Here is a 27,205-nt window from a genome sequence, read left to right as displayed (position 1 = left end):
TTCACAGGCTGCGCCGACATTTGCACCCAGCAGCGGAGACAGGCAGCACCCTGCAGATTTTCTGTAACTGCCACACTATATACTTGCGGAAACACCCGTTACTGTCTCGCCGTCGCCGGATTTTGGTTGAAAGTTACATTCTCCCTGCTCGACTGATAAGGACTGCTTACTTGGCCACGAGATTGTCGTCCTCCAGAGCATCCAGGTTCCCTGCACTTGCATAAAAAGCGGTATGCACAGGCTGCGCCGACATTAGCACACTGCAGCGGCGACAGGCAGCACTCTGCAGACCTTCTGTAACTGCCACACTATATTCTTGCGGAAATACCCGTTTCGATCTCGTCTTCGCCGGATTGTGGTAGAACCTTACATTCTCCCCCCTCGCCTGACAAGGACTGCGTCTTGGCCACCAGTTTGTCGTCTTCCGGAGCATCCAGGTGCCCTGCCTTTGCTTTAAAAGGCTCAATCCACAGGATGCTCCGAAATTTGCACACACCAGCGGCGACAGGCTTCACGCAGAAGACCTTTAACTGCCACGTTATATTTTTGCAGATACACCTGTTTCGACCTCGCGTTCGCTGCATTTTGTTGAACCTTAATTCCCCTCCGCTCGCCTGATAAGGACTGTTGACTTGCATAGTAGTTTGTCGTCTTCCGGATAATCGCAGTGCCCTGGCGTTGCTTAAACAGTCTGCATCCACAGGCTGCGCCGACATTTGCACACAGTAGGGGCGGCAGGCAGCACGCTGCTGACCTTCTCTAAGAGCCACGCCATATTCTCTCGTACACGGCTGTTTCGATCTCGCCTTCGCCGGATTTAGGTTGAATCTTTCTTCTCCCCGCTCGTATGATAAATACTGCTCACTGGTACACAAGTCTTTCGTCTTCTGAAGCATCGAGGTGCACCAGCCTTGGTTAAAAAGCTGCATCCACAGGCTGCGCCGACATTTGCACACAACAGCGTTGACTGGCTGCGCGCTGTAGACCTTTAACGGCCATGCTATTTTTTTGCAGTTATGCATGTTTCGACCTCGCCTTTATCGGATTTTGGCAGAACTTTACTTTCCCCCCGCTCGCCTGATAAATTCTGCTCACTGGCACACACTTCTTTCGTCTTCTGAAGCATCGAGGTGCCCCAGCCTTGCTTAAAAAGCTGCATCCATAGGCTGCGCCGACATTTGCACACAGCATCGGCGACAGGCAGCACGTTTCAGACGTTCCGTAACTGCCACGCTATATTCTCTCGGATACGCCTGTTTCTGTCTCGCCTTCGCATGATTTTGGCTGAACTTTGCTTTCCATCCGCTCGCCTGAGAAGGACTGCTTACCTGGCCACCGTTTGCGTCCTAACGAGCATCGAGGGGTCCCGGCCTTGCTTAAAAGGGCTGCACCCACAGGCCGCGCCGACATTTGCACACAGCAGTGGCGAGAGGCCGCCCTTTGTAGGCCTTCTGTAACGGCCACGCTATATTCTTGCGGAAACGAACGCTACTATCTCGCCTTCGCCGGATTTTGGTTGTACCTTACTATCCCCTCCGCTCGCCTGATAAGGACTGCTGACCTGCCTAGTAGTTTGTCGCCTTCCGGAGAATCGCAGTGCCCTAGCGTTGCTTAAACAGTCTGCATCCACAGGCTGCGCCGACATTTGCACACAGTAGGGGCGGCAGGCAGCACGCTGCTGACCTTCTCTGAGAGCCACGCCATATTCTTGCGTACACGTCTGTTTCGACCTCGCCTTCGCCGGATTTAGGTTGAATCTTACTTCTCCCCGCTCGTATGATAAATACTGCTCACTGGTACACAAGACGTTCGTCTTCTGAAGCATCGAGGTGCCCCAGCCTCTCTTAAAATCTGCATCTACAGGCTGCGCCGACATTTGCACACAGCAGCAGCGACTTGCTGCACGCTGTAGACCTTTAACGGCCATGCTATGTTTTAGCAGATATGCCTGTTTCGACCTCGCCGTTAACGAATTTTGGCAGAACTTTCCTTTCCCCCCGCTCGCCTGTTAAATTCTGCTCAATGGTGCACAAGTCTTTCGTCTTATGAAGCATTGAGGTACCCCAGCCTTGCTTAAAAAGCTGCATCCATAGGCTGCGCCGACATTTCGACACAGCATCGGCGACAGGCAGCACGCTGCAGACATTCCGTAACTGCCACGCTACATTCTCTCGGATACGCCTGTTTCCATCTCGCTTTCGCAGGATTTTGGCTGAACTTTACCTTCCCCCCGCTCGCCTGATAAGGACTGCTGACTTGGCCACCAGTTTTTCGTCCTCACGTGCATTGAGGTGTCCCGGCTTTGCTTAAAAGGGCTGCATCCACAGGCTGCGCCGACATTTCCACTAAAAAGTGGCGACAGGCCGCACTTTGTAGACCTTCTGTATCCGCCACGCTATATTCTTGCGGACACGCCGTTTTAGATCTCACCTTCGCCAGATTTTTGTTGAACCTTACTTTCTCCCCGCTCGCGTGATAGGGACTGCTGACTTGGCCCCCAGTTTGTCGTCTTCCGGTGCATCCAGGTGCCCTAGCTTTGCTTAAAAAGGCTGAAACCACAGGCCGCGCTTAAATTTGCACACCGCAGCGGCGACAGGCAGCACTCTGCAGCCCTTCTGTAAGTGCCACACTATCTTCTTGCGGAAACGCCCGTTTCGATCTCACCTTCGCCGGATTTTGATTGATCTTAGTTTCTCTCCAGCTCGCTTGATAAGGACTGTTGACTTGGCCACCAGATTGTCATTTTCCGGAGCATCGAGGGGCCCCAGCCTTGCTTAAAAGGCTGCATCCAAAGGCTACGCCGACGTTTGCCATCAGCCGCTGCGGCTAGCTGCACTCTGCAGACCTTCTGTACTTTCCACAAAATATTTATTTATTTATTTTGTGTAGAAGATGATGACCCATACAAAGCAGATGGCTCGTGAAAACGAAGATGACCCTGCGCGTCAGCCGTATTGCTATTGCCACGTGTGTCTGTGCCCGACCTGGTTGCCCCCGGATTGCTCTCGCCGCTGCTCCCTTTCTCCCAGCTCTTTTAAATAAACCCCCGCCTTACATTTGGTGGAGGTGCAGGGTAGAGCCCTGGAATTGCGCAACCGTAGTCTCCCGCCACCTGCGATGCCTCACGACGTTCAACATCAAGCCGTGCAAGTGGGCCCAGCTGTTACCTGCGGCGGCTCCCTTCGCCAACGTGACCCGGCCATCTTCAGCGGCACCGATGAGCAGGATGTCGAAGATTGGCTCACGTCTTACGAGAGGGTGAGCCTTTACAACAAATGGGACGATGCCACCAAACTGAATAACGTAAGTTTTTATCTCACCGGTGTGGCTAACCTGTGGTATCGGAAGCACGAGGTGGACATTCGCACCTGGTCTGTTTTCAAGACAACCTTCTCCGAAGTGTTTGGTCTTCCTGCTGTTCGGAAACTCCGCGCCGAACAACGCTTGCGCGAACGGTCTCAGCAGGTCGGCGAAAGCTTTACCAGTTACATCGAAGACGTCATTGACCTATGCAAGCGTGTCAACCTCAACATGTCAGAAGCTGACAAGATTAAACACATTTTTAAGGGTGTTGACGACGACGCCTTTCAGATGCTGGTAGCGCGCGACTTGAGCATCGTTGCTGAAGTCGTCGCCCTCTGCCAAAGCTTCGAGGAGCTGCGGAAGCAGAGGCTCTTGACTCGACAGCCCCCTCGACAGGTTGAGTCGCTTTCTGGACTGACACCAGCACCTGACACGTCATCGCTGCTGCAACAAATCAAAGACTTTGTTCGGGAAGAAGTGGCGCGTCAGCTTTTTCTTCTGCCGAACCCTACAGGGCAAGCTGCAGATTTGGCTCCGGCCCTTCGACACGCCATCCACGAGCAGGTTGCCGAGGCTCTTCCGCCCGCCCATCCGCCACCACCTGTCGCCGCTCCGCTGTTATACGCAGACGTTGTCGCCCAGACGCCGCCCCCTATGGCCGCTCCGCTGACATACGCGGATGTCGTCGCCAGACCTCGACCGCCTACCTATGCTTTGCCTACAACACCTACGCGAGCGGTGGCTCCTTCTCTTCGGCCGGCTCCGCGACTCAGCAATCCCTGGCGCACCATCGACAACCGGCCTGTCTGCTACAATTGCGGCTTGCCTGGTCATGTGGCCCAGCTTTGCCGCCGCCGTCTCCCAGTCTACGCGCAAACTCCTCCAGCTCCCGTGTACTGGCCTTCCACGAGTCAGTACTCCGGATCTGCTGAGCCGCCGTCTAGTCGTCCTTTTTCTCCTGAGCGTTCAGCCCTTTCTAGACGCCGTTCACCTTCACCGAGGTGCCGCTCCGTTTCTCCTATGCGACGTCGCCCCAATCTCCCTCAGGAGGAAAACTAGGTGCCGCAGTTCCTGAGGCGAGAACTGCGTCCCCGTCGAACTTTCCAGGCCTCACATATCCCCTACTAATCTGATCGAAATTTCGGTCGAGGGCATTACTGTCTTGGCCCTTGTGGACACCGGTGCTGCGATTTCTGTTATGGACGAAATGTTTTGTAGTTCGTTGAAGAAGGTACAGACGCCGATTGCTGGACTGTCGCTGCGTACAGCCAGCGCGGAGCACATCAAGCTGTCCGCAGCGCCTACCGCTTGAGCTGTGATTCAGGACTCCCTCTACACGATAGAATTCGTTGTTCTGCCTTCCTGTCCCCATCCTGTTATTCCGGGCTGGGATTTCCTTTCCGTCCATGAAGCTATCATCGACTGTGCTCGAGCGGAAGTTGGGTTTTCTTCTCTGCCCAATCCCTTTCTGGACGCTACTCCTCCTGTTGCATGTGTTAAAGCCCTCACCGCCAAAGACATCGACATTCCCCCGTGCTCTTCCGTTCTTGTACACTTGTCTTGCGACTCTATCGGTGACGACACTGTCCTCTTTACTCCAGGCCATACTTTTCTGCACCACAAGTGTCTCCCTCTGCCATACGCCGTAATGACTGTGTCCGCTGGCCTTTCGATACTTTTGGTTTCTAACCTGTTTTCCTGCCCTACCGCTCTGCGCCTTGGTGAATGCCTCGACAGTGTGCAGCCCATCGCATCTCTGCTCATCCTCAAGGAGACCGACGATACACCGCTCCTCGCCATGAACGCGCTCAGCCCTCCTGCCTCTACGCCAGATCGCTCTTCTAACGAATTGTTTTTGCGCTCCATCGACGCCGATCTTCCCCCGCCGCACAGAACACAGCTTCTCGACCTCCTTCATCAATTTCGCTCCTCCTTCGACGCTCACCAGACTTCCTTGGGCCGAACTTCCACCGTCACCCATCGCATCGACACTGGTGCCCACGCGCCGCTGCGGCAGCGCCCCTATCGTCCGTCTCCAACCGAGCGCCAGACTATTACAGAGCAAGTCGACCAAACGCTTCAAAACGGCGTCATTCAGCCCTCAAGTAGCCCTTGGGCATCGCCTGTTGTCCTTGTGAAAAAGAAAGATGGCTCCATACGCTTCTGTGTCGATTACCGCCCCCTTAATAAGATAACGCGTAAGGATGTGTATCCGATCCCCCGCATAGATGACGCTCTGGACTGTTTGCAAGGGGCGGAGCTCTTTTCCTCCCTCGATTTACGGTCTGGGTACTGGCAGGTACCCATGAAAGGCGATCGTCCCCAAAACTGCTTTTGTGACACCCGACGGATTGTATGAATTTACTGTGATGCCATTCGGCCTTTGTAATGCCCCTGCAACCTTCGAACGGATGATGGACGCCATTTTGCATGGACTCAAGTGGAAAATGTGTCTATGCTATCTCGACGACATTGTCGTCTTTTCCCCCGACTTTGAAACCCATCTATCCCGCCTGAAGCACGTTTTGACCTGCCTTTCTGACACTGGCCTGCAGCTCAACTTGAAGAAATGCCTTTTTGCTGCGCGTCAGCTGACAATTTTAGGACACGTTGTCTCTAAGCAAGGCGTTCGTCCTGACCCAGCTAAACTCTGCGCTATCGCAGACTTTCCCAAACCCACTTCTATCAAAGACTTGCGCAGCTTCTTAGGTCTGTGCTCTTACTTTAGGGGGTTTATTCGCAACTTTGCTTCGATTGCTGCTCCTTTAACACAACTGTCCGGCCGTTCCGACTTATCGATGTGGTCTCCGGCATGCGACGATGCGTATAACACCTTGCGCCGCCTCCTCACAGCGCCGCCCATACTGCGCCATTTCGACTCGACCGCTCCTACCGAGGTCCACACGGACGCCAGCGGTGTCGGCCTCGGCGCCGTACTCGCCCTGCGCATCTGTGGTTTTGATGAATACGTTGTTGATCAAGCAAGGCGCACACTTACGAAGGCTGAAACTAATTACTCCGTAAGCGAAAAAGGGTGTTTGGCTATCGTATGGGCCCTTGCGAAATTCCGCCCGTACCTCTATGGCCGCTTTTTTGACGTTGTGACTGACCATCATACGCTTTGTTGGCTTTCTTCCTTGAAAGACCCATCCGGCCGCCTTGCCAGGTGGGCTCTTCGTCTGCAAGAGTATGACATCCGCGTGGTCTATCGTTCCGGCCGCAAGCATCAAGACGCTGATGCCCTGTCCCGCTGCCCACTTCCAGCCGAGATCGCCAGCCTTTCCACCTCTCACGTCTCCCCGTCGACCCTTCACATTAGCGACATGCCCTCAGCGCAACGTACTGACCCCTGGATCGCTTCTCTTCTCGACTTTCTCTCCAACCCCACGGCTGCTTCTCCATCCCGTGCACTCCGCCGCCATGCTTCCCACTTCGTGATTCGCGATAACCTTCTCTTTCGCCGGAACTACAGCACCGACGGCCGCAAGTGGTTACTCATTATTCCTCGCCACCTGCGCAAGAACATATGCGCCTATTTCCACGCTGACCCACAATCCGGTCACACGGGAGTATTCAAGCTTGCAGCTTGCAGTTTTTAGATATTAATATCAAGTTTTCAGATGGGCGAGTGTGTTGGATGTATTCCTCCCGAGAAAAAAAGGAACTGCTTCCGTACGGATCAGCGCACTCGAAGACAGTTAAAAGGGCTATCGCTTCTCTTTGCCTCGAGACTGCATTGCTTAAGTCCTGTGCTCACATGGCTGAAGCTAGCTTCAACCATCAGATCGAAAGGATTCAAATGGCTGGCTTCCCGTGTTCTGTCGTTTGCAGCGTAGTAGAGACCCTCCTTCAAAAAATGAAAGGCAAGAAAAAAACATCCCTTGTTAAGCCGGGATCAAGAAGACCACAAGTGGTCTTCTATATACACCGAGTGGCGCACAGTTTGAAGAAGGTTGCTGGCCGGTTTGACGTTCCTGTCGTTTTCTCCGCACCCAAAAAGCTGAGCGGGTTATGCTCGCGGATCGGCCAGAAGAAGAAAGCCCTGTGCGAAAAGAGGCACGGCAAGCAATTCCTATCCTGTGCAGTCGGAGTGGTTTATGAAATCCCACTGACGTGTGGAAGGGTCTATATAGGCCAGACTGGTCGCTGCATTAACGACAGGGCACGGGAGTATGAGAAAACGCTATAAAGCGGAGGCGGGTCAAGTTTGCCTCCCTATTGTAAGACTGCAAATGTGATCCGGTGCTTAACGGAATAAGGATTCTGGGCAGGAGTCGCGATCAGGTGGCGCGTGAAATACTTGAGGCCTTTATAATAAAAAAGAAAGGAAGCACATTTGTCAGCGACGCCTCGGTATTCCTCCGTAGAAATGAAGTTTCCTTCCTAGAGAGTTTTTTGTGACGTCATGTTCTGTGCTACTTTGCAGCCTAGCATTTCTAGCGGCGTCTGTTGTTTGTTTAGTTGGCCTGTGAATTTTTTTTGTTTTTATCTTTCTTTTTTTGGCTGCTTTTGCTTCATATGTTTGACTGCTTTTGCTACGATTGATATTGGTTTTTTACTTTTTTATATTTTGTTTTGTTTGGGTTCCTGACAGCTTTTGCTTCTTCTGTATGACTCTGCTGTTTGCTACGATTGTTTGACATTGCTTTTGCAAAGAGATGGCCTTTTTTCGTTTTTTTTTCGTTTTTTCGTTTTTTATTCCTTTGATCAGAGATATCTGTTAGTCTAACCTGCAGTATATAGTCTGTTAACGTGATGTAGCGGCTTTTCATTCCACGTGCTGCGTTAGAAGTGATAATGGGATGAGTATCATGCTTGAGCGGAACTGTTTAAATAGGCCACTTTTCCATAGAATAAACAGATGGTAGTGTGCGCATGTCGTGACTCTTTCTTGTCTGTGTCCTGATTTGCTGAACGTAAAAGCGCAAAAAACAAGGACGTAGAATAAGACACACAACACGAGCGCTCGTGTTGTGTGTCTTTTTCTACGTCCTCGTTTTTTGCGCTATACATTCAGCATGGTAAACCAACTCGCCCAAACTTGGCCTTTATTGTCTTGATTTGCGCAGCCGTTCATTTCAACATCAAAAGCTTTTTGAAAATGTAAAAAAAATGGCATCGACCTGCCCCGAGTGGTTAAGGACGGTTGCAAAGCTATGAACAACCGATGTTAATTGGGTCACAGCGGATAAGCCTTTCCTAAAACCATGTTGAACGGAAGAATTTACACCATTGTCATCTAGAAATTTGCTTATGTAGTTAGCTAAAATATGTTCTGCCAATTTACAACCAGTGGAAGTGAGTGAAATGGGACGACAGTTGGCAAGAAGTGCATGTCACCCTTTTTAGGCGTAGGCACAACACAAGCTGTCCTCCAGTATGAAGGCAGTATTCCTGTTGCAAACGACGTGCGAAATATTATTGAAAGAAATTTAGAAATAACTTCTGCATAACGACGCAAAAATACGTTCGGGATTTTATCCGGACCAGAAGTCGACATAGTTTTAACATTTGGTTTGGTTTGGTTTATGTGGGTTTAACGTCCCAAAGCGTCTGAGGCTATGAGAGACGCCGTAGTGAAGGGCTCCGGAAATTTCGACCACCTGGTGTTCTTTAACGTGCACTGACATCGCACAGTACACGGGCCTCTAGAATTTCGCCTTCATCGAAATTCGAATGCCGCGGCCTGGATCGAACCCCCGTCTGTCGGGCCGGCAGCCGAGCGACGTAACCACTCAGCCACCGCGGCGGCTCCAGTGTTAAGATTTAACAACAGTGAAGTTAATCCTGGCAGTGATACAATGCCTGGATCAGGAAAAACAAAATGCATCACTAAAAAACCTACATGGATTTGGACTTGAGAATACACTATTAAAGTGCTCGGCAATGGTAGTTTTCTCAACAAGGATTGCACCCACATGAATAATTTGGTTAATGGGCTTTTTAATGTTTGCTAAATAGTTCCAGAGCTTTTGGGGGGAGTCATGATTAAAGTCCGGTAGTGTGTGCTCAAAGTAGTACCGTTTTGTTTTCGGAATTTCTTCAGTAAGGTTTGATTTGTGAGTTTGAATTATGGATCGAGTAGATCCTCATCCTTTCAACCGCTTAATTTTCCTCGCAAGATGCAGATGCACTATGTTTCGACTGGTCCAAAGATTTATCTGGCGTGTTTTCTTCCCTTTCGTAGGGACCAAATTGTCTATGCAGTGGAAGCAAATTTTTTTAAACCCTTCCCATAATTCATCAACGTCAGAACCATGAAAAAAAAATCAACGCAATACTCAAAGTAATTCAGCACACTTGGTTGCTTGAAAACAGCAACCATGATCCCGACTTTCCAGTCGTTTGGAAGTTCACTGCATTCAAAGGACTGCGAAAAAAAGTTTTGATAACAGAATTGATGAATATGCTTCAGCGTCTTACCAAAACTTTGGGCTTATTACATCATCGCCCGGTGAAGAAGAGAGTTTAATGGAATGTATTAATATCTATATTACAGTACAATCTATTATGGCAGGATCCCTAGACGGGTATTCGAAATGGGAAACGATAGAAAGGGTGGAAGAAATATTTTTCGAAAAGGACGATGCAGATGTCTCATACGACAAAGTACAACTTTCATTGGGGCTGGAATGAAGAAGATGAACCAGCCCCGAAGCCAACGACGACGAAGCGCTCGCGCCGCCGGTTGGATGCTCGTGCTGGATGGAACACTGCCGCTTGAGTCTGGTCTCTCGGCTCTCTGCCTCGTAGATTGCTTGTGCCAAGGTCTTCGTAGCCGGCGCTTCTATCGTGCCAATAAACCGCTCTATATTTGGTGGAGGTGGCTGTGTTCCCCTTTTCACCATCACCGTGGACCTTCGCAGCCGCACCATCCCGATGTCCACTACCAAGGCCAGTCAACAGCCCGCCGCCACGTCGCAGCCAGTCATCTGCTCCGGTGCCGTTCGGCAGCGCGACCCCGCTGTCTTTAGCGGCCATAGCGACCAGGACGTGGAAGATTGGCTGGAATCATACGAATGGGTGAGCCGCCACAACTGGGACGACCGCGTCAAGCTTACCAACGTCATCTTCTACCTCAGCGATGTCGCGATCCTCTGGTTCCGCAACCACGAGGCCGACATTCCCGTTCTAAAGAGCACCCTTGCGGAGGTTTTCGGCCGTCCTGCAGTGCGGAAACTGCGCGCTGAGCAAAGCCTGCGCGTCCGAGCTCAGCACACGGTTGAGACTTTCACCAGCTACATTGAAGACGTAGTAGACCTCTGCAAGCGTGTTGATCCGGCTATGTCCGAGGCTGACAAGCTCAAACACATCATGAAGGGTATCGATGACGATGCTTTTCAGCTGTTGTTAGCGAAGGGTCCCACCACCGTTACCTCGGTGTATACCATTTGCCAGAGTTTCGATGAGTTGCGCAAGCAACGTCTTTGCGCTCGTCGGCCTCCTGCGCCTGCCGACTCCATCTCCGGCCTGGCCATCAATCCAGATCTACTTGCTACCATCAAGGACTTTGTGCGGGACGAGGTCGGCCGGCAGCTCTCGCTCCTATCTCGCCAACATCAGACACCGACCCCCCTCAGCGCTGAGATCCGGCACGCCATCACGCAGGCGGTCGCTGACGCCCTCCCTCCTCTTCCACAACCAGCCTCCTTGGATCCCCAGGTCGGCCTTCCCCCGACCCCGCCACCGCCTGTTGCTGCTCCGTTGAGCTACGGTCCTCCAGTTGAAGTGCCGCCTGCCCCCACTCCCGTGCCTCTCACATATGCCGAGGCTGTCGCGCGACCTCCGCGACCGCAGGCTTATACGTACGTTCCTCAAGTGGTGCCTGCGCCTGCTGCTCCACGGACCCGCTTCACGCCCCCTACCTACAACCCTTGGCGCACGGCTGACAATCGACCGATATGCTACGCCTGCGGTCTTCCGGGCCACGTCGCGCGCCTCTGTCGACGTACTCTGCATGCGCCTGTCCACCCTCTGCCAGACTACCCTGATGCAGACCGTACCTTTCGCCCACGTTTCGGACCACCACCTCAGGAGACCTCTTCTGACCGCGAGCACGGTCACCAGCCCTACGTTTCCCACCGCTCGCCTTCGCACCGCCGCCGCTCATTGTCGCCCATGAGGCGTCGCAGCGTCCGCGCTGATTCGGAAAACTAGCAGCCGCAGTTCCGGGGGCACGAACTACGCACTCATCGCCCTGCTTAAGTCCTCGCCTTTCCCCGCCGAACCTTCTTGACGTTTTTGTCGACGGAGTCGACACTCGCGCTTGTGGACACTGGGGCCACCGTTTCTGTTATTCACGAAAACTTCTACCGCTCGCTTCGCAAAGTTACAACCCCATCTTCTGGACTCTCACTCCGTACCGCCAGCGCCGATACCGTTCATCCCTCTGCCGCTTGCACAGCACGCGTCGTCATCGCCGATGTTTTGTATGTTGTCGAATTTTTAGTCCTCCGTGCCAGCTCTCATGACGTCATCCTTGGATGGGATTTTCTCTCCCTGCACAGTGCCGTCATTGACTGTGCCCGTGCGCACGTCGTCTTCTCTCCACTCTGCGATGCGCTCCTCGACGAGCCTCCGATTCGTTGTGCTGCTAAGCTTGTTGTCGCCGAGGACACTGACATTCCCCCTGACAGTGCCGTGCTTGTCCCTGTTTGCGCCGCCTCAGTTTTTGACGCCACCGTTCTCTTCATGCCTTCCCCTGTACTTGCCTCTCGCCGACACCTATGTCTTCCCTTCGCCGTCATCGACATTCACCACGGTGCTGCCGCCATCCTCGTTTCTAACACCTCATTCTCCGCGCTCTCCCTGCTCCGTGGCGAGTGCCTCGGCCATTTTGAAACCGCTGCTTTGATCTCTTCCTTCGACACTGATGTAACCTCCTCCAGTGCCGAAGTCGCTGCCCTCACCCCACGTGGTGCTACTCCAGCTTTGTCATCGGACATTTTCGACTGCTGCATTGACCGCGCTCTCGACACTGCTCACCGCGCGCAGCTCCTTGCCCTGCTCAACCAGTTTCGCTCATCGTTTGACCACCAGTCGACTTCTTTGGGCCGTGCGACCACTGTCGAGCACCACATTGACACCGGAACCCATGCTCCTCTCCGTCAGCGCCCCTACCGTGTGTCGCCTCCCGAGCGCCGCGTCATAACTGAGCAAGTTGACGACATGCTACAACGCGGCATTATTCAACCTTCCGCCAGTCCTTGGTCGTCCCCAGTCGTCCTGGTTAAAAAGAAGGACGGCTCGATACTATTTTGCATGGACTATCGCCGGCTCAACAAAATTACGCGCAAGGACGTCTACCCGCTACCACGTATTGACGACGCCCTTGACTGCTTGCAAGGCGCCGAGTTCTTCTCCTCCCTGGATCTCCGTTCCGGCTATTGGCAAGTCCCGATGGCTGAGTCCGACCTCCTAAAACGGCGTTCGTCACCGCTGACGGACTCTGAGTTCAACGTGATGCCATTCGGCCTCTGTAACGCTCCCGCAACGTTTGAACGAATTTTGGACAACATCTTGCGCGGCCTGAAGTGGACTGTTTGTCTCTGCTATTTAGATGATGTTGTCGTGTTTTCGCCCGATTTTCCGACGCATCTCAAGCGCTTGCGCCAGATACTGAGCTGCCTCACCAATGCTGGTAATCTCAAAAAATGTCACTTTGGTGCCCGGCAGCTGACAATACTCGGCCGCCTCGTCTCCAAAGACGGCGTCCTGCCCGATCCTGACAAACTCCGTGCTGTCGCTGACTTCCCTAAACCGACTTCTACAAAACAAGTGCGCCGATTTGTGGGTCTCTGCTCCTATTTTCGGCGATTTGTTCCCAATTTCGCCTCCATCGTCGCACCCCTGACGAAACTTCTTAATGGTCCCGCCGACCTGTCTACGTGGGACTCGGCCTGAGACGACGCTTTTGCTGCGCTCCGTCGTTTTCTCACCTCTCCACCTATCCTTCGACACTACGACCCCAGTGCCCCTACTGAAGTGCACACCGAAGCAAGCGGAATCGGCCTCGGGGCTGTCCTTGCCCAGCGAGAGCCCGAATTTCCTGAATACGTCGTTGCGTACGCCAGCCATGCCCTCACCAAGGCTGAGTCGAACTACACCGTGACGGAAAAGGAGTGTCTCGCCGTAGTGTGGGCTCTAAAAAAATTCCGCCCATACTTATATGGTCGCCCGTTCACCGTCGTCACCGATCATCACGCTTTGTGCTGGTTGGCTTCACTCAAAGATCCCTCAGGGCGCCTAGGCCGCTGGGCCCTCCGTCTTCAGGAATTCGATATCACCGTAGGTTACCGATCGGGCCGCAAGCACTCCGACGCCGACGCCTTGTCCCGCTCCCCACTGCCCTCTCTTGCGCCCTCTTCGCCAATATCTGCATCCCTACTCGCAGCGCTCACTACCATGGACATGCCCCATCAACAACGCCAAGATTCATGGATTTCATCGTTGCTCGACGTACTTCGTGCACCCTCTACGGCCTCCTTCTCTCGAGCACTTCGTCGCCAGGCTTCCCATTTTGCCCTTCGCGACGGTCTTCTGTACCGGCGCAACTATCGTCCAGATGGCCGCAAGTGGATTCTCGTGATTCCCGACATCTCCGCACTGAGATTTGTGAACACCACCATGCCGATCCTCAGAGCGCTCACGCTGGCTCGCTGAAAACGTACGAGCGACTACGCCAGAGGTACTATTGGCGGGGCATGTACAACCTCGTTCGTCGCTACGTTCGCTCCTGCACGGCCTGTCAGCAGCGGAAGTCGACACCTCGTCCTTCGACTGCCCCGTTACAGCCAATACCGTGTCCGGCTCGCCCTTTTGATCGTGTGGGCATCGACCTATATGGGCCACTTCCCTTCACGACCTCTGGGAATCGCTGGATCATAGTCGCCGTGGACCACCTCACTCGGTATGCTGAGACCGCTGCCCTACCTGCGGCTACTGCTCGCGATGTAGCCTTCTTCCTTCTTCATCACTTTGTCCTGCGTCACGGCGCTCCTCGCGAACTTCTCAGTGACCGCGGCCGTGTTTTCTTGTCTGAAGTTCTTCACGAGCTTCTCGCTGCGTGCCACACAGTCCACCGCACCGCTACTGCTTACCACCCTCAAACCAACGGCCTCACCGAACGGTTCAACCGTACTCTTGGGGACATGATCGCCATGTATATTCACTCCGACAGCTCCAATTGGGATCAGGTTCTTCCGTTCGTCACCTATGCATATAACACCGCCTCTCAAGCAACCACCGGCTTTTCTCCATTCTTTCTTTTATTCGGACGCGAACCTTCTTGTATGTTGGATACAATCCTTCCCTACAACCCCGACAGCTCGGAATATGCTTCCCTCTCTGACATCACCCGCCATGCTCAGCAGTGCCGCCAGTTGGCTCGCTCCTTCACCGCCGAACGTCAAGGTCTCCGTACCCATGCTTCCGATCAAGACACGCCCGCGGTTCACTTCTCCACTGGCTCACTAGTCTTGCTCTCTGTTCCGAATACGTCCAAATTTTCGGCCAAGCACATCGGCCCTTACCGCATCTTGGAGCGTACGTCACCGGTCAACTACATTATCGAACCGGTGACACCTTCTTCGGACCATCGCCGCCGTGGCCGCAACGTCGTTCGCGTCAGCCGCTTGAAGCCGTATTATAGACCCCTCGTAGTCTCCTCTCCTTCAGTCGCCAGGATGGCTCCCTCTTTCCGCCGGGCACTTGGAATGAAGAAGATGAACCAGCCCCGAAGCCAACGACGACGAAGCGCTCGCGCCGCCGGTTGGATGCTCGTGCTGGATGGAACACTGCCGCTTGTGTCTGGTCTCTGGGCTCTCTGCCTCGTAGATTGCCTGTGCCAAGGTCTTCGTAGCCGGCGCTTCCATCGTGCCAATAAACCGCTCTACAGGGCCAACAGTTTTGTCTGTAGCAAGTAATTCCATATGCTTCCTATCATCACCGCGAACAATGTTCCAAAATTTTTGCGTGTTTGAAACAAGCATCGACGGTAGCGTTTGTTCGAAAAATGTGTGCTTAGCAACTAAAAGTGCGTCAGCATATGCCACGGCCGCGTGATGATGAGCCTCCCGTCTTTCTTCGCGCTTGGATGAATTGGCTCTTCGGAAGATACGTTTTGTTTTCTTGAGTAGACGTTTTATTGATGGTGCAAACCGAGGAGTACTGGAGCTATTTTTTTATTTTTCTCAGAGGCATAAATTGCTTTGTAAGTTGGAATATTTTGATTTTAGGGCGAGCCATTTTTCCTGCAAAGCGTCAAGAACGCCGAAACAGAATTCGCTTGAAAATTCCGCTAGTTCATCATTAATATAAGCATTGTCGGCTTTCCAACAGCCTTAAAAAAGTTTGTAGTAACTTCTTTGCGAGGTGATAAGTTTGATATATTAAAATGAATAACGGAATGATCACTAAAGCCAGCCAAAAGTGAAATTCAGTGAACAAGGCCTGGATGATTGATAAGTACTAGGTCAAGAATACTACACAGTGCTAGACGAGTAATATGCGTTGGACTATTGACTAGTTCACAAAGAATAAAATCGGGGCATGTGTCAAGAAAGGATATGCATTCGGAGGAGCTACCAGTTGCAATCGGAAGTGGCGTGACCCAAGAAATGTTGAGGAAGCTAAAATCGCCTATAGGACAAACATGGGCGACGAGCGAAATCTGGTGTGAAATTTATTAAGAACATCGTGCAAGCCCCAAGAAAAACCTTTTGATGAATTTAGAGGGCGGTAACATGCGACTAAAATCTAATCTTTTTAATTGAGCTGGATGTTCACGCAAACCAGTTCGAGGGTGCAAAGAAACAGAACATTGAAGGAAACCAGGCCCGCCAGAGACTGCTATCAGGACGCACCCTCTAGCTCGCGCTCCACAATCACACCTGTAGAATTTGTATTTTCGCGAGAAATTCAAGATTTCTTTATCATTGAATTTTGTGGACAGCCAAGTTTCCATAATAATCACGACGTCAGCGGTATATGTGTCGACCGATGTAGACACGGTGTCGCGTTTGTTATAACGCTCCTTAGGTTGCTAAAAAGAAAAGTTTCGTTTGACCGAACGACGTCCGCTAACCTCTAGTTATGGTGACAGATGCGTCAGAAGTAGCTGCTGTAGTCTTGCGGCGGGGATGTGCTCAACAACATAGGCCTCAACCTAATGGTCTACTGAAGACTTGATATGAGAGCATAGTGATGTTATCTGGGGCTTTGGTGAACACCGCTGCAGGGCAACATCAGAATTCGTTGCAGATGAGAGCCATATAAGGCTTTCGGATTAAAGCCAGGAGAGGAGGACGCAGGATAATCGATTCATCACTGATGATACCCATGCCTTTTAATATCTTCCTCTTTTTTCCTTGCTTCAGATAGTAATGTGCTTTCCAAGGGACTCCAGTTTAGAAGGCGCATTTTGGATCTACTTGTGGCGGAACTTCACTTGGTGCAGTAGATGCAGGAGCATCTACTGAGATGCGACGGGAGTGGATGTTTCGGTTTGTGCCGGTTTTCAGTGAATGTAGCGTGTACTATACTCTTTCGCGGCTGAAGCACAATGCGCGGAGCTTTTCTCGGAAAGAGCGGGTTCGACTGGGCACGAACTTTTGTCGCCTTGGCCGCCTCTAGTGCTAGGTAACAAGGTTGGGCCTTGCCCGCCCCAGGGAAAGAAATAACTGGTGCGAGAATGAAACAAAAAGAAGGACAGAGCGCGTGGGCTCCTTCCAGCCGTGCCGTGGGGTAGAAACTGTGCTCATTACCGTCATAATTGGCTCGCTCGAGCCGTCTTTTGTGTGTGCCGCAGCCCACACACAAAAAAAAAATTGCCGCCGCGATTATCTGCAGCTGCCGCCGCGGCCTTCGAGTGTCGCCCGGAGAGAAGGGACGCGTCGAGCTTTGTCGGCTGGCGTATTATGGATGTTTGATGCGGGCCTAGAAAAGGGCCGGCGTATCTGTTGGCGAGAGATACGCTGGAATGCGGTCTGGGCCGGCGTCCACCGGACAAACTAGCATGGCCCACTGCGAATTCTTTCGGTGTGGTGGCATACGGCAAGCAAAGTGCCCCCCCCCCCCCCCCCCCCCCGCCTGGTCTACCTGCAATGGTCTTTATGAAACTGCCGAGAAATGCAAAACACAGATGTTGTTGCTGGCTCTAGGAAAAAAAATATTAGCTCCCGCTGCAGCAACATGCGATTTTATAGCGAACGTTTCCGCCAACGGCAAACAGCGAAGGACATTAAAAATAAAGAAGGAACAGGACGAGTCGCATAATGAAAAAAAATCTAAGTTGATCATTATACCGGGACAGACAAATATTTAAACCTCAATTTTACGGCTAAGAGCAACATTATGTTTCGTGTTAAAAATAGTTTTTCATCGTACTTAGTACGGGATAATGATGCCATGCTTAGCAGTAACAATTTCATTAGGGAATATTTTGACATCTTGAATGAAATTTCATCACCGAGGCATCTTGTCAGGAAGGAGTACGGTAAATGACACTGCAGCCTAACTGATATGGCTTTATTTTTCCGTCTATATATATTATTTATCAAGGTGAAAAGTTGGGCTGATTGGTGCATGATCTTGTGGCAGGAACAGCGTAGCACGACACAAAGAAGAGACAGCCGAGACATGACGCTGACCAACAGCCAGATTTATAACGCACTTTCTTCGAATATATACATCTAGCTCGTGCAACAAGCAAAAGACATAAGCAAAAAACACATAAGATGTACACGTGGTAAAAAGATTATGACAACGCACACAGATAAACAGTTTCGCTGTCACAAAGCACTATCGAAGGTATGCTGACGCATACTTCGCTCTTTTTTCGGATGTTGAAGGCTTCTTCGATCTCCCTGGTCCGTTGATCAAAATATGACGCGATGACCTTTGCGTTGTTAAGCTGCGGAGCACATCCGTGCTCTCTGCAATGCTTTGCTAATTCTTTGCTGATGGCACCCTTTAGCGATATTTAGTGCTCTTGAAGCCGTTCATTTAAACAGCGCCCAGTTTGACCAATGTAGGTGCGTGCGCATGACAGAGGTATTTCATACACAACGTTATTCACACAATTCACATGCTTCGTCCGGTGCTTTTTCTTCTACTGATTTTTTCTTTGGTCGCTGTTGACTTTGGCGCACAGGATTCTTAACTTGCTGGGTGCTGACATGAGCACATTTACAGCAGCTCTTGCTCCTACCTTTTTGAGACTGTGGGAAATGCCATTAATGTAAGGGATGACCGCGTACGGCTTCCTTTCTTATGATGTGGTTGTGATCTACTTCCTGCCTCTGAGTGCTTGAAGAATCCCTTCTGCGACAATGGAGAGCAGACTCGTCGGGTAACCTCAGCCGACGGTCCTGGGCATCAAAATTGCCCTGAACTTCATCATGACAGAATCTCGTCAATGCGGCTCTCATTCCTGCTTTTGCATTCCCCGCTTGATGATCTTAGAATGCGCATATGTGTAGTGGTGCAGTCCCTTCTTGCTTCGTGGTCCGTACCGCCAGCATATGTGAGCGCCTAGAAAGGCTAGCGTCAAGTCAAGAAACCGCAGAACCCGCGGAACGTCTAGATACGACGAATATGTAGTTGGTTATGCAAGCCGCACCCTGACTTAAGCCGAGCCCAACTACTCTGTCACGAAAAAAGAGTGCTTGGCCATCGTTTGACCCCCATCGACAAGTTTCGCACTTATATCTATGGGCGCCTTTTTGACGTGTTCCCAGACCGCCATACCCTTTGTTCGCTTTCTTTGTTCCAAAATCCCTCCGGCCGCATGGCTCGTTGGGCTCTTCGTTTCGAAGAATATAACAAACGCGTCGTCTACCAGTCGGGCCGCAAGCATCAGGACGCCGATGCCTTGTCCCGTTCCCCGCTACCGGCCGAGATTGCCAGCCTCTCCGCTCCCGAAGCCACTGCGCCTTCACTCACCATCAGCGACATGCCTTCAGCGCGGCGTAAAGATCAGTGGATTTCCCCTGTTCGCGACTTTATCTCCGACCTAAATATATGTATACGTTCCGCCATCCCGCACCTTTCTCCGTCAAGCTTCACCCTTTGCCATTCGCGATAACCTCCTCTACCGGCGTAACTACAGCCCTGATTGACACAAATTGATGTATGTATGTATGTATGTATGTATGTATGTATGTATGTATGTATGTATGTATGTATGTATGTATGTATGTATGTATGTATGTATGTATGTATGTATGTATGTATGTATGTATGTATGTATGGATGGATGGATGGATGGATGAATGAATGAATGAATGAATGAATGAATGAATGAATGAATGAATGAATGGATGGATGGATGGATGGATGGATGGATGGATGGATGGATGGATGGATGGACGGACGGACGGACGGACGGACGGACGGACGGACGGATGGATGGATGGAAGGATGGATGGATACAGCTGAACCCTTTAAATCAGGCGGTGGCTCAAGCCGCTCAGCCATGACTTATTAAATTTTACTCTTGTCTTCATTTTAGCCTCCAATCAGATAACCATCGCTTGGCTACTTCTGCCTGCTTAAAATCTACTTTCCCTTCACTCTCCTCTAACCCCAATGCCTTGGATAAATCAGCCCCACTGCTTTCCACTGTAGAGTGAAGCCCTTTACAGAAAAGTATCAAGTGTTCAGCCGTCTCCTCCTCCTCTCCGCACGCAACGCACAACGTGTCTATCTCGTGGTACCTGACTCTATACGTTTTAGTCCGCAAAACTCCCGTCCTGGCCTCAAACAACAAAGAGCTTCCCCTACAATTATCATAGATATTTTCTTTGGCAATTTCTTGCTTAAAAGACCTGTATGTTCTAGTGCTGATTTCGTCAGCATCGCAGTTTTCAACAGAGCTCTCTGTTTTTCTTTAACCTTTTTCTCAACCGATCATTGCTGATATGCGCCCCTACTGCTTTCAGATATTTACGTGTCAATTTTCTAGTTCGCTTTCTCTATTTCCTATCAACATTCCTTATATACAGGTATCTGAAAGCTTTGCTAGCCCACTGCTTTTCCCCTATTTTTCTCAATCGCACCTCAAATGCTATCTTACTTCTAGAGGGGTAGATACTTGGGCTTAATGGTTCATTTCAAGAGCAGAATTCATCCCGCAAAAAAAAAAAAAAGACAGGGACACAGAAAGACGACACCACAGAGCGCTAACTTCCAACAAAGATTTATTTCGTAAAAGAAGGGTGGTTTTTATATACTGACTTATCATACAATTACTATCAAACTACAGCTAACAAAGCATATCAGACAGATATAAGAGCTCCTTTGCAACAGAGCTACTGCAGGGCGGCTCGCACAGTCATCTTCCAACAAAGAAATCCATTCCGCTTCAATTATCTCTCGTGTTAAGCTGTTTTTGTGCATTTTCAAGACCACACATTTTTTTAGGAGTGGTATACAATGACACACACGGAAATGGGCTGACAAACCTTTCCCACGCATGTCACTAACGTCACGCCCATGTTCCCGAAGCCTATCATTCAGGCATCTGCCTGTTTGGCCTAAATACTGTTTGCCACAGGAAAGAGGTATCTGGTAAACGACATTTTCAATGCAATCAACAAATTTATTTTTATCTTTCTTAATACAGCCAACCGCCTTTTTGGATTTTGTCAAATTTTTCGTCCACAAATAGCACAACTTTTCAGGGGCTGAAAAACTACTCTGGCTCCCGAAAGCTCCGCTATATATTTTAAGATTATGGGAAAGCCGATGAAAGTAAGGGATGACAGCAACTTTTTCTCTCTTATGCGTAGCCTCTGGAATTTCTTGCGTTTTTTTCTGGCAGAACTTTTTAGAACGCCTTCCGCTACAGAGACCAGAACATGGGAAGCGTAACCAGCGTTCTCCAACCGCTTGCACTGCTGAGAAAAACTTGCATGCATGAGGTGAGAAAAGGACTTCATTAGAGAATTAACAAAAGAAAGGCGAACAATGGATCGTTTTACGAGTTCAGGGTGTGCTGAATGAAAAGGCAATAATGGTTTTTCGCCTCGAGGTTTGAACATCCAGCATGTGCGATCATGATGCAGTATGATGTTGATGTCTCGGAACTTGATTACCCCCTTTTCAGGTAGTTCAAACATTAGATTTAGAGGACAGAAATGGCTACGAAACGAAGTGCGGACATTAAGAACATCATCCTTGAAGGAACCGTCATTTCTGTTAAGTGCAATAAGAAAATCATCAACATATCTAAAAATCTTGATGACATTGGTATCTTTTACTATATCCGCAAAAGACCTGTCCAACTGGGCTAAAAACAAGTGGCTCAGAATGGGTGCTATGCAAAAACCTATACAAATGCCTTGTTTTTCAAGATGTGGTTTTTCGCCCCTCTCTATGAATGTAGACTTAAGGTAAAATTTTGAAATTTCTAGAAAAACATTTACCGAGATGCCAGATGCATTTTGAAAGTCAATAGGTCCGTACCGGTCAATACAATCTCCAACACAAGATAACGAAGCCTCATGTGGAATGGAATAATATAGATCTTTTATATCAACCGAAAAAAAAGATAGTCCATGTTCCGCATATGACTTGATAAAATCTATAACCTGCTCAGAATTTCGGACAAGGAATGGTCTTGAATGGATAAGAAATTCAGGTTTTCTTGTAACAAAAGGGCAACAGATTTTTGCCATGTACCATTCTCTGATACAATAACTCTGAACGGAACATCAGTTTTATGGGTCTTTGCGTTGAAGAATATCTGAAGGAAGTCTTTTTTACAATCGGTAATTCCTTTAAGAACCGACAAAATGTTCAACCTAGTACATAGTCTCTTCGCTTCAGCTTTTATCTTTGAAATTTTTACATTTGGATAGCAGTTAAAGGCGGAGGAAACAGCTTCACATGCTTTCTTATGAAAGAGTCCAGAAGGAAATACAGCAAATCCTCCTTATTTGTCTGCGGGAAGGAGGCACAATGAATGATGTTCTAGGTAAGACTTAGCTCGATTTACGGGAAGTCTTGAAGGATGCAACTTACATCGCCGTAAGGTGTCGACACCTGCAGAAACACATCGGTCTGCCTCTTGCTCGGGGATGATACGAGAAATCTGGTGAACGAAGATGAGCCGCTCCGCAGAAGACGATTTTGGCTCCAGGGCAAACTTAGGTCCCAACGACAGAACAGATCTCACATGTTGAGGAAGATCCAGTCCTTGCGGTGTATGGATAACACGCCGAGGTGAGCGTGGCTTAATGTCAAGCTGTCTTCTGAGGTAGTCCAGTTGTCGCTGCCGAATGAAGTCCGTAGTATAGCTGACAAGCCGCTGGCACTCTCGTAGCGTCTTCCCTGCTGTGGATGGGTTTGAACTCTGGCCAACCAAAATGTGGAGATATTCCCTGCATAGGCGAGCTAGTCGAAACGACTTAGCCTTTAAAATCTTGCACACTCTGACACCATGACCTCGTGTGGGATAAACCCACCGAACAGACGCCTCACTTCATCCGGAAGCACATTGTTCCGGCAACAATGACGGTTCCTTCAAGAATGATGTTCTTAATGTCCGCATTTCGTTTCGTAACCATTTCTGTGCTCTAAATCTAACGTTTCAACTACCTGAAAAGGGCGTATTCAAGTTCCTAGACATCAACATCGTACTGCATCATGATCGCACATGCTGGATCTTCAAACCTCGAGGCGAAAAACCATTATTGCCTTTTCATTCAGCACACCCTAAACTCGTAAAACGATCCATTGTTCGCCTTTCTTTTGTTAATTCTCTAATGAAGTCCTGTTCGCACCTCATGCATGCAAGTTTTTCTCAGCAGTGCAAGCGGTTGGAGAACGCTGGTTACCCTTCCCATGTTCTGGTCTCTGTAGCGGAAGGCGTTCTAAAAAGTTCTGCCAGAAAAAAACGCAAGAAATTCCAGAGGCTACGCATAAGAGAGAAAAAGTTGCTGTCACCCCTTACTTTCATCGGCTTTCCCATAATCATAAAATATATAGCGGAGCTTTCGGGAGCCAGAGTAGTTTTTCAGCCCCTGAAAATTTGACAAAATCCAAAAAGGCGGTTGGCTGTATTAAGAAAGATAAAAATAAATTTGTTGATTGCATTGAAAATGTCGTTTACCAGATACCTCTTTCCTGTGGCAAACCGTATTTAGGCCAAGCAGGCAGATGCCTTAATGATAGGCTTCGGGAACATGGGCGTGACGTTAGTGACATACGTGGGAAAGGTTTGTCAGCCCATTTCCGTGTGTGTCATTGTATGCCACTCCTAAAGAAACGTGCGGTCTTGAAAATGCACAAAAACCGCTTAACACGAGAGATAATTGAAGCGGAATGGATTTCCTTGTTGGAAGATGACTGTGTGAGTAGCCCTTCAGTAGCTCTGTTGCCAAAGGAGCTCTTATATCTGTCTGATATGCTTTGCTAGCTGTGGTTTGATAGTAATTGTATGATAAGTTAGTATATAAAAACCACCCTTCTTTTACGAAATAAATCTTTCTTGGAAGTTAGCGCTCTGTGGTGTCGTCTTTCTGTGTCCCTGCCTTTTTTTTTCTGCGCTATGAATTTTACCCTTACATTTAGCTTCTCTGCTCTCGAACGACGCCCATCCCATATCACCTTGTACCCCCTGATTCGGTGTATTGTCATGTGCTACCAAAGCTGGCCTCCCTACGCCACGTTGTTTAATTTCTAACCTTGCTTGAACATCTGGTCGCATGCACAGGACCGCATTACCGAAAGTCAGGCTAGGAACCATCACCCCTTTCGAGATCCCTCTTACCACTTCATGCCTATTGTAATTCCACAGTGCCCTATTTTTCATGACAGCTGTATTCCTACTACTTTTACTCATTACATATTTTTCATGCTCTGTCAGATACTCACCGCCGTTATTTATCCACACCCCAACATATTTGTACTCATCCACTACTTCTAGCGTGAACTCCTGTATTCTATGCTCGCCGACTTCATCATTAAATATCATGACTGCAGATTTTTCTTTACTAAACTTGAAACCTAATCTATCTCCCTCTGTACCACTTATGTCTATCAACTTCTGCAAATCTTCCTTGCTGTCAGCCATTACCACTATATTGTCACGTGGTGGTGACGGCAGTCGAAGCAGCGATGAAGACGGACGAAAGGGTCTTCTAAAAGAACTGTTTATTGGGCTTACTTGCACCCAAAATGGACTGAATCACTCGGCGGCGGCGAAGCGACAAGCGTGCTCGGCGGTCGTCGAACAGAATGCCGGCCGTTGTCGGCCGTGCTCAATTTAAAGCTGATAGCGAACTTTCGAGATAAAGAGCGCAAAGTTACTAGAACATTCAGGAACAACGTAGAATCAGCTCTGCCTGCATGGCTGCGATCAATCGAGATAAATCTAGTCGCATCTTGCGTAGCAAACAAAGCGATAAAGTAATGTGGCGGCAGATTGGAAAAACGAACACACTGCAAATATTCGCGGCATTACTCCCCTCTCAAAGAAGCATCGACCCGATGCATTAAAACAGATAGTGTGACTAGTAAAAGAAACAAAAAGGAACTAGCGAAAATAGAGAATGGAAATGCAGCGGCCTTTAGCGCGCATAATACGGCTTCAGAGGGACTACATGGACAACTTCTGTTCGTACCCGGCGTCGCTGGGATGCAGTCATTGCGTCAGGGATGACTTCATAATCCAGTTCACCCAGCCGACGAAGAACCTTGTACGGGCCGAAATAGCGGCGCAAAAGCTTTTCACTCAATACACGGCGGCGAATGGGCGTCCACACCCAGACTTGGTCTCCTGGCTTGTATTCCGCATTGCGTCTTCGTAGGTTGTAGCGTCTGGTGTCGGACCGCTGCTGATCTTTGATCCGTAATCGGGCAAACCTTCGAGCGGCTTCTGCGCGTTGAAGGTAGGCGGCAACGTCGACGTTCTCTTCTTCTGTAACGTTGGGCAGCATGGCGTCTAGCGTGGTCGTGGCCTCCCTGCCATGGACGAGCCTAAAAGGCGTCATCTGGGTGGTCTCCTGCACTGCGGTGTTGTAGGCGAAGACTACGTAAGGCAGGATGACATCCCAGGTTTTGTGTTCGGCATCGACATACATAGCGAGCATATCGGCGATGGTTTTGTTCAGGCGCTCGGTCAGTCCGTTGGTCTGCGGATGGTATGCAGTTGTCCTCCGGTGGCTGGTTTGGCTGTAGCGCAGGATGGCTTGCGTTAGTTCCGCCGTGAATGCTGTTCCTCTGTCCGTGATGAGCACATCGGGGGCGCCGTGTCGAAGAAGAATGCACTCCACCAAAAATTTGGCGACTTCTGCTGCTGTTCCGTTTTGTAGGGCTTTCGCCTCGGCGTAGTGGGTCAGGTAGTCGGTCGCTATGATGATCCACTTATTTCCAGATGTTGACGTTGGAAAAGGGCAAAGCAAGTCCATGCCAATCCGCTGAAAGGGCCTTGAAGGAGGTTCAATGAGGCTCAGAATTCCTGCTGGTCATGTGGGAGGAGTCTTTCCTCGCTGACAATCTCTGCAGGTTTTCACATAGTGTGCGACATCGGCAGACAGTTGGGGCCAGTAATATTTGTCTTGAATGCGGCGGAGGGTGCGAGTAAACCCGAGATGTCCAGCTGTCGGCTCGTCGTGTGAAGCCTGTAGAACTTCTTCGCGGAGGCAAGTAGGTAAAACAAGGAGGTAGGCTGTTTTGTTCGCTGTAAAGTTCTTCTTCACAAGGACCTCATTCTGCATACAGAAGGAAGACAGCCCTCGCTTGAATGAAGCGGGGGGTGAAGAAACCTTGCCTTCCAGGTACTCGATGAGGCCATTTAGGTCGGGGTCCGAGCGTTGCTGCTGAACAAAGGAGCTGGGGCTGATGGGTCCCAGGAAGGCGTCGTCATCATCGTCCGGCGGCGGTGCATCTACAGGGGCTCGTGAGAGGCAATCGGCGTCAGAGTGCTTGCGTCCGGACTTGTAAACGACGGTGACGTCAAACTCCTGGAGACGCAGACTCCATCGAGCGAGTCGGCCAGAGAGGCCCTTCAAATTGGCAAGCCAGTAGAACGCGTGGTGGTCGCTGACCACCTTGAACGGCCGTCCGTAGAGGTAGGGGCGGAATTTTGACGTAGCCCAGATGATGGCAAGACACTCCTTCTCAGTTGTGGAATAGTTAGCCCCTGCCTTGGAAAGGGAACGGCTAGCGTATGCGATGACTTTCTCCAGCCTGTTGCTTTTTTGACCGAGGACGGCGCCTAGTCCCACGCTGCTTGCGTCGGTATGAACTTCAGTATCGGCGTTTTCATCAAAATGCTCAAGGATCGGTGGAGATTGTAATCGACGCTGAATTCCTTGAAGGCGTCTGCTTGCGGCGCTTCCCATTTAAACGGCACGTCTGCCTTCGTCAGTTGGGTCAGGGGCTTGGCGATGCGCTAAAAGTTTTTCACAAATCGTCGGTAGAATGCGCACAGTCCGAGAAATCTGCGCACTGCTTTCTTATCGGCCGGCGGTGGAAACTGTTCAGTAGCAGCTGTTTTCTGCGGGTCTGGGCGTACTCCTTCCTTGCTAACGATGTGGCCTAGAAACAGCAGCTCTTCGTAAGCAAAGTGGCATTTCTCTGCTTTCAAGGTTAGGCCAGACGACTTGATTGCGTCTAGTACTGTTCGAAGTTTTTTGAGGTGCTCTTCAAAGTTCGAGGCGAAGACAACGACGTCATCTAAATATACCAGACAAATTTGCCACTTCAGGCCTGCCAGCACTGTATCCATTACTCGCTGAAACGTCGCTGGTGCGGAACAGAGACCAAATGGCATCACCTTGAACTCAAACAGCCCATCCGGAGTGATGAATGCTGTCTTCTCGCGATCTCTTTCGTCGACCTCAATTTGCCAGTAGCCGCTCTTGAGCTCCATCGATGAGAAATATTTGGCGTAGCA

The 27,205-nt window shown here is 50.1% G+C and overlaps 1 protein-coding gene across 1 annotated transcript in view; it reads left to right on the top strand.

Annotated features, from left to right (window-relative positions):
* The first annotated feature begins 3,117 nt into the window (after window positions 1-3,117).
* LOC144102811 (uncharacterized) overlaps window positions 3,118-27,205 on the top strand; it is a 33,617-nt gene continuing 9,529 nt past the window's right edge. The window contains exon 1 of the mRNA XM_077635969.1: window positions 3,118-4,034. Coding sequence (XP_077492095.1) covers window positions 3,118-4,034 — 917 coding nt within the window. The remainder of the gene's footprint in view (window positions 4,035-27,205) is intronic.

Source organism: Amblyomma americanum, chromosome 8 (assembly GCF_052857255.1).
Source record: "Amblyomma americanum isolate KBUSLIRL-KWMA chromosome 8, ASM5285725v1, whole genome shotgun sequence".
NCBI lineage: Eukaryota > Metazoa > Arthropoda > Arachnida > Ixodida > Ixodidae > Amblyomma > Amblyomma americanum.
This window is presented reverse-complemented; position numbering and strand designations above follow the sequence as displayed.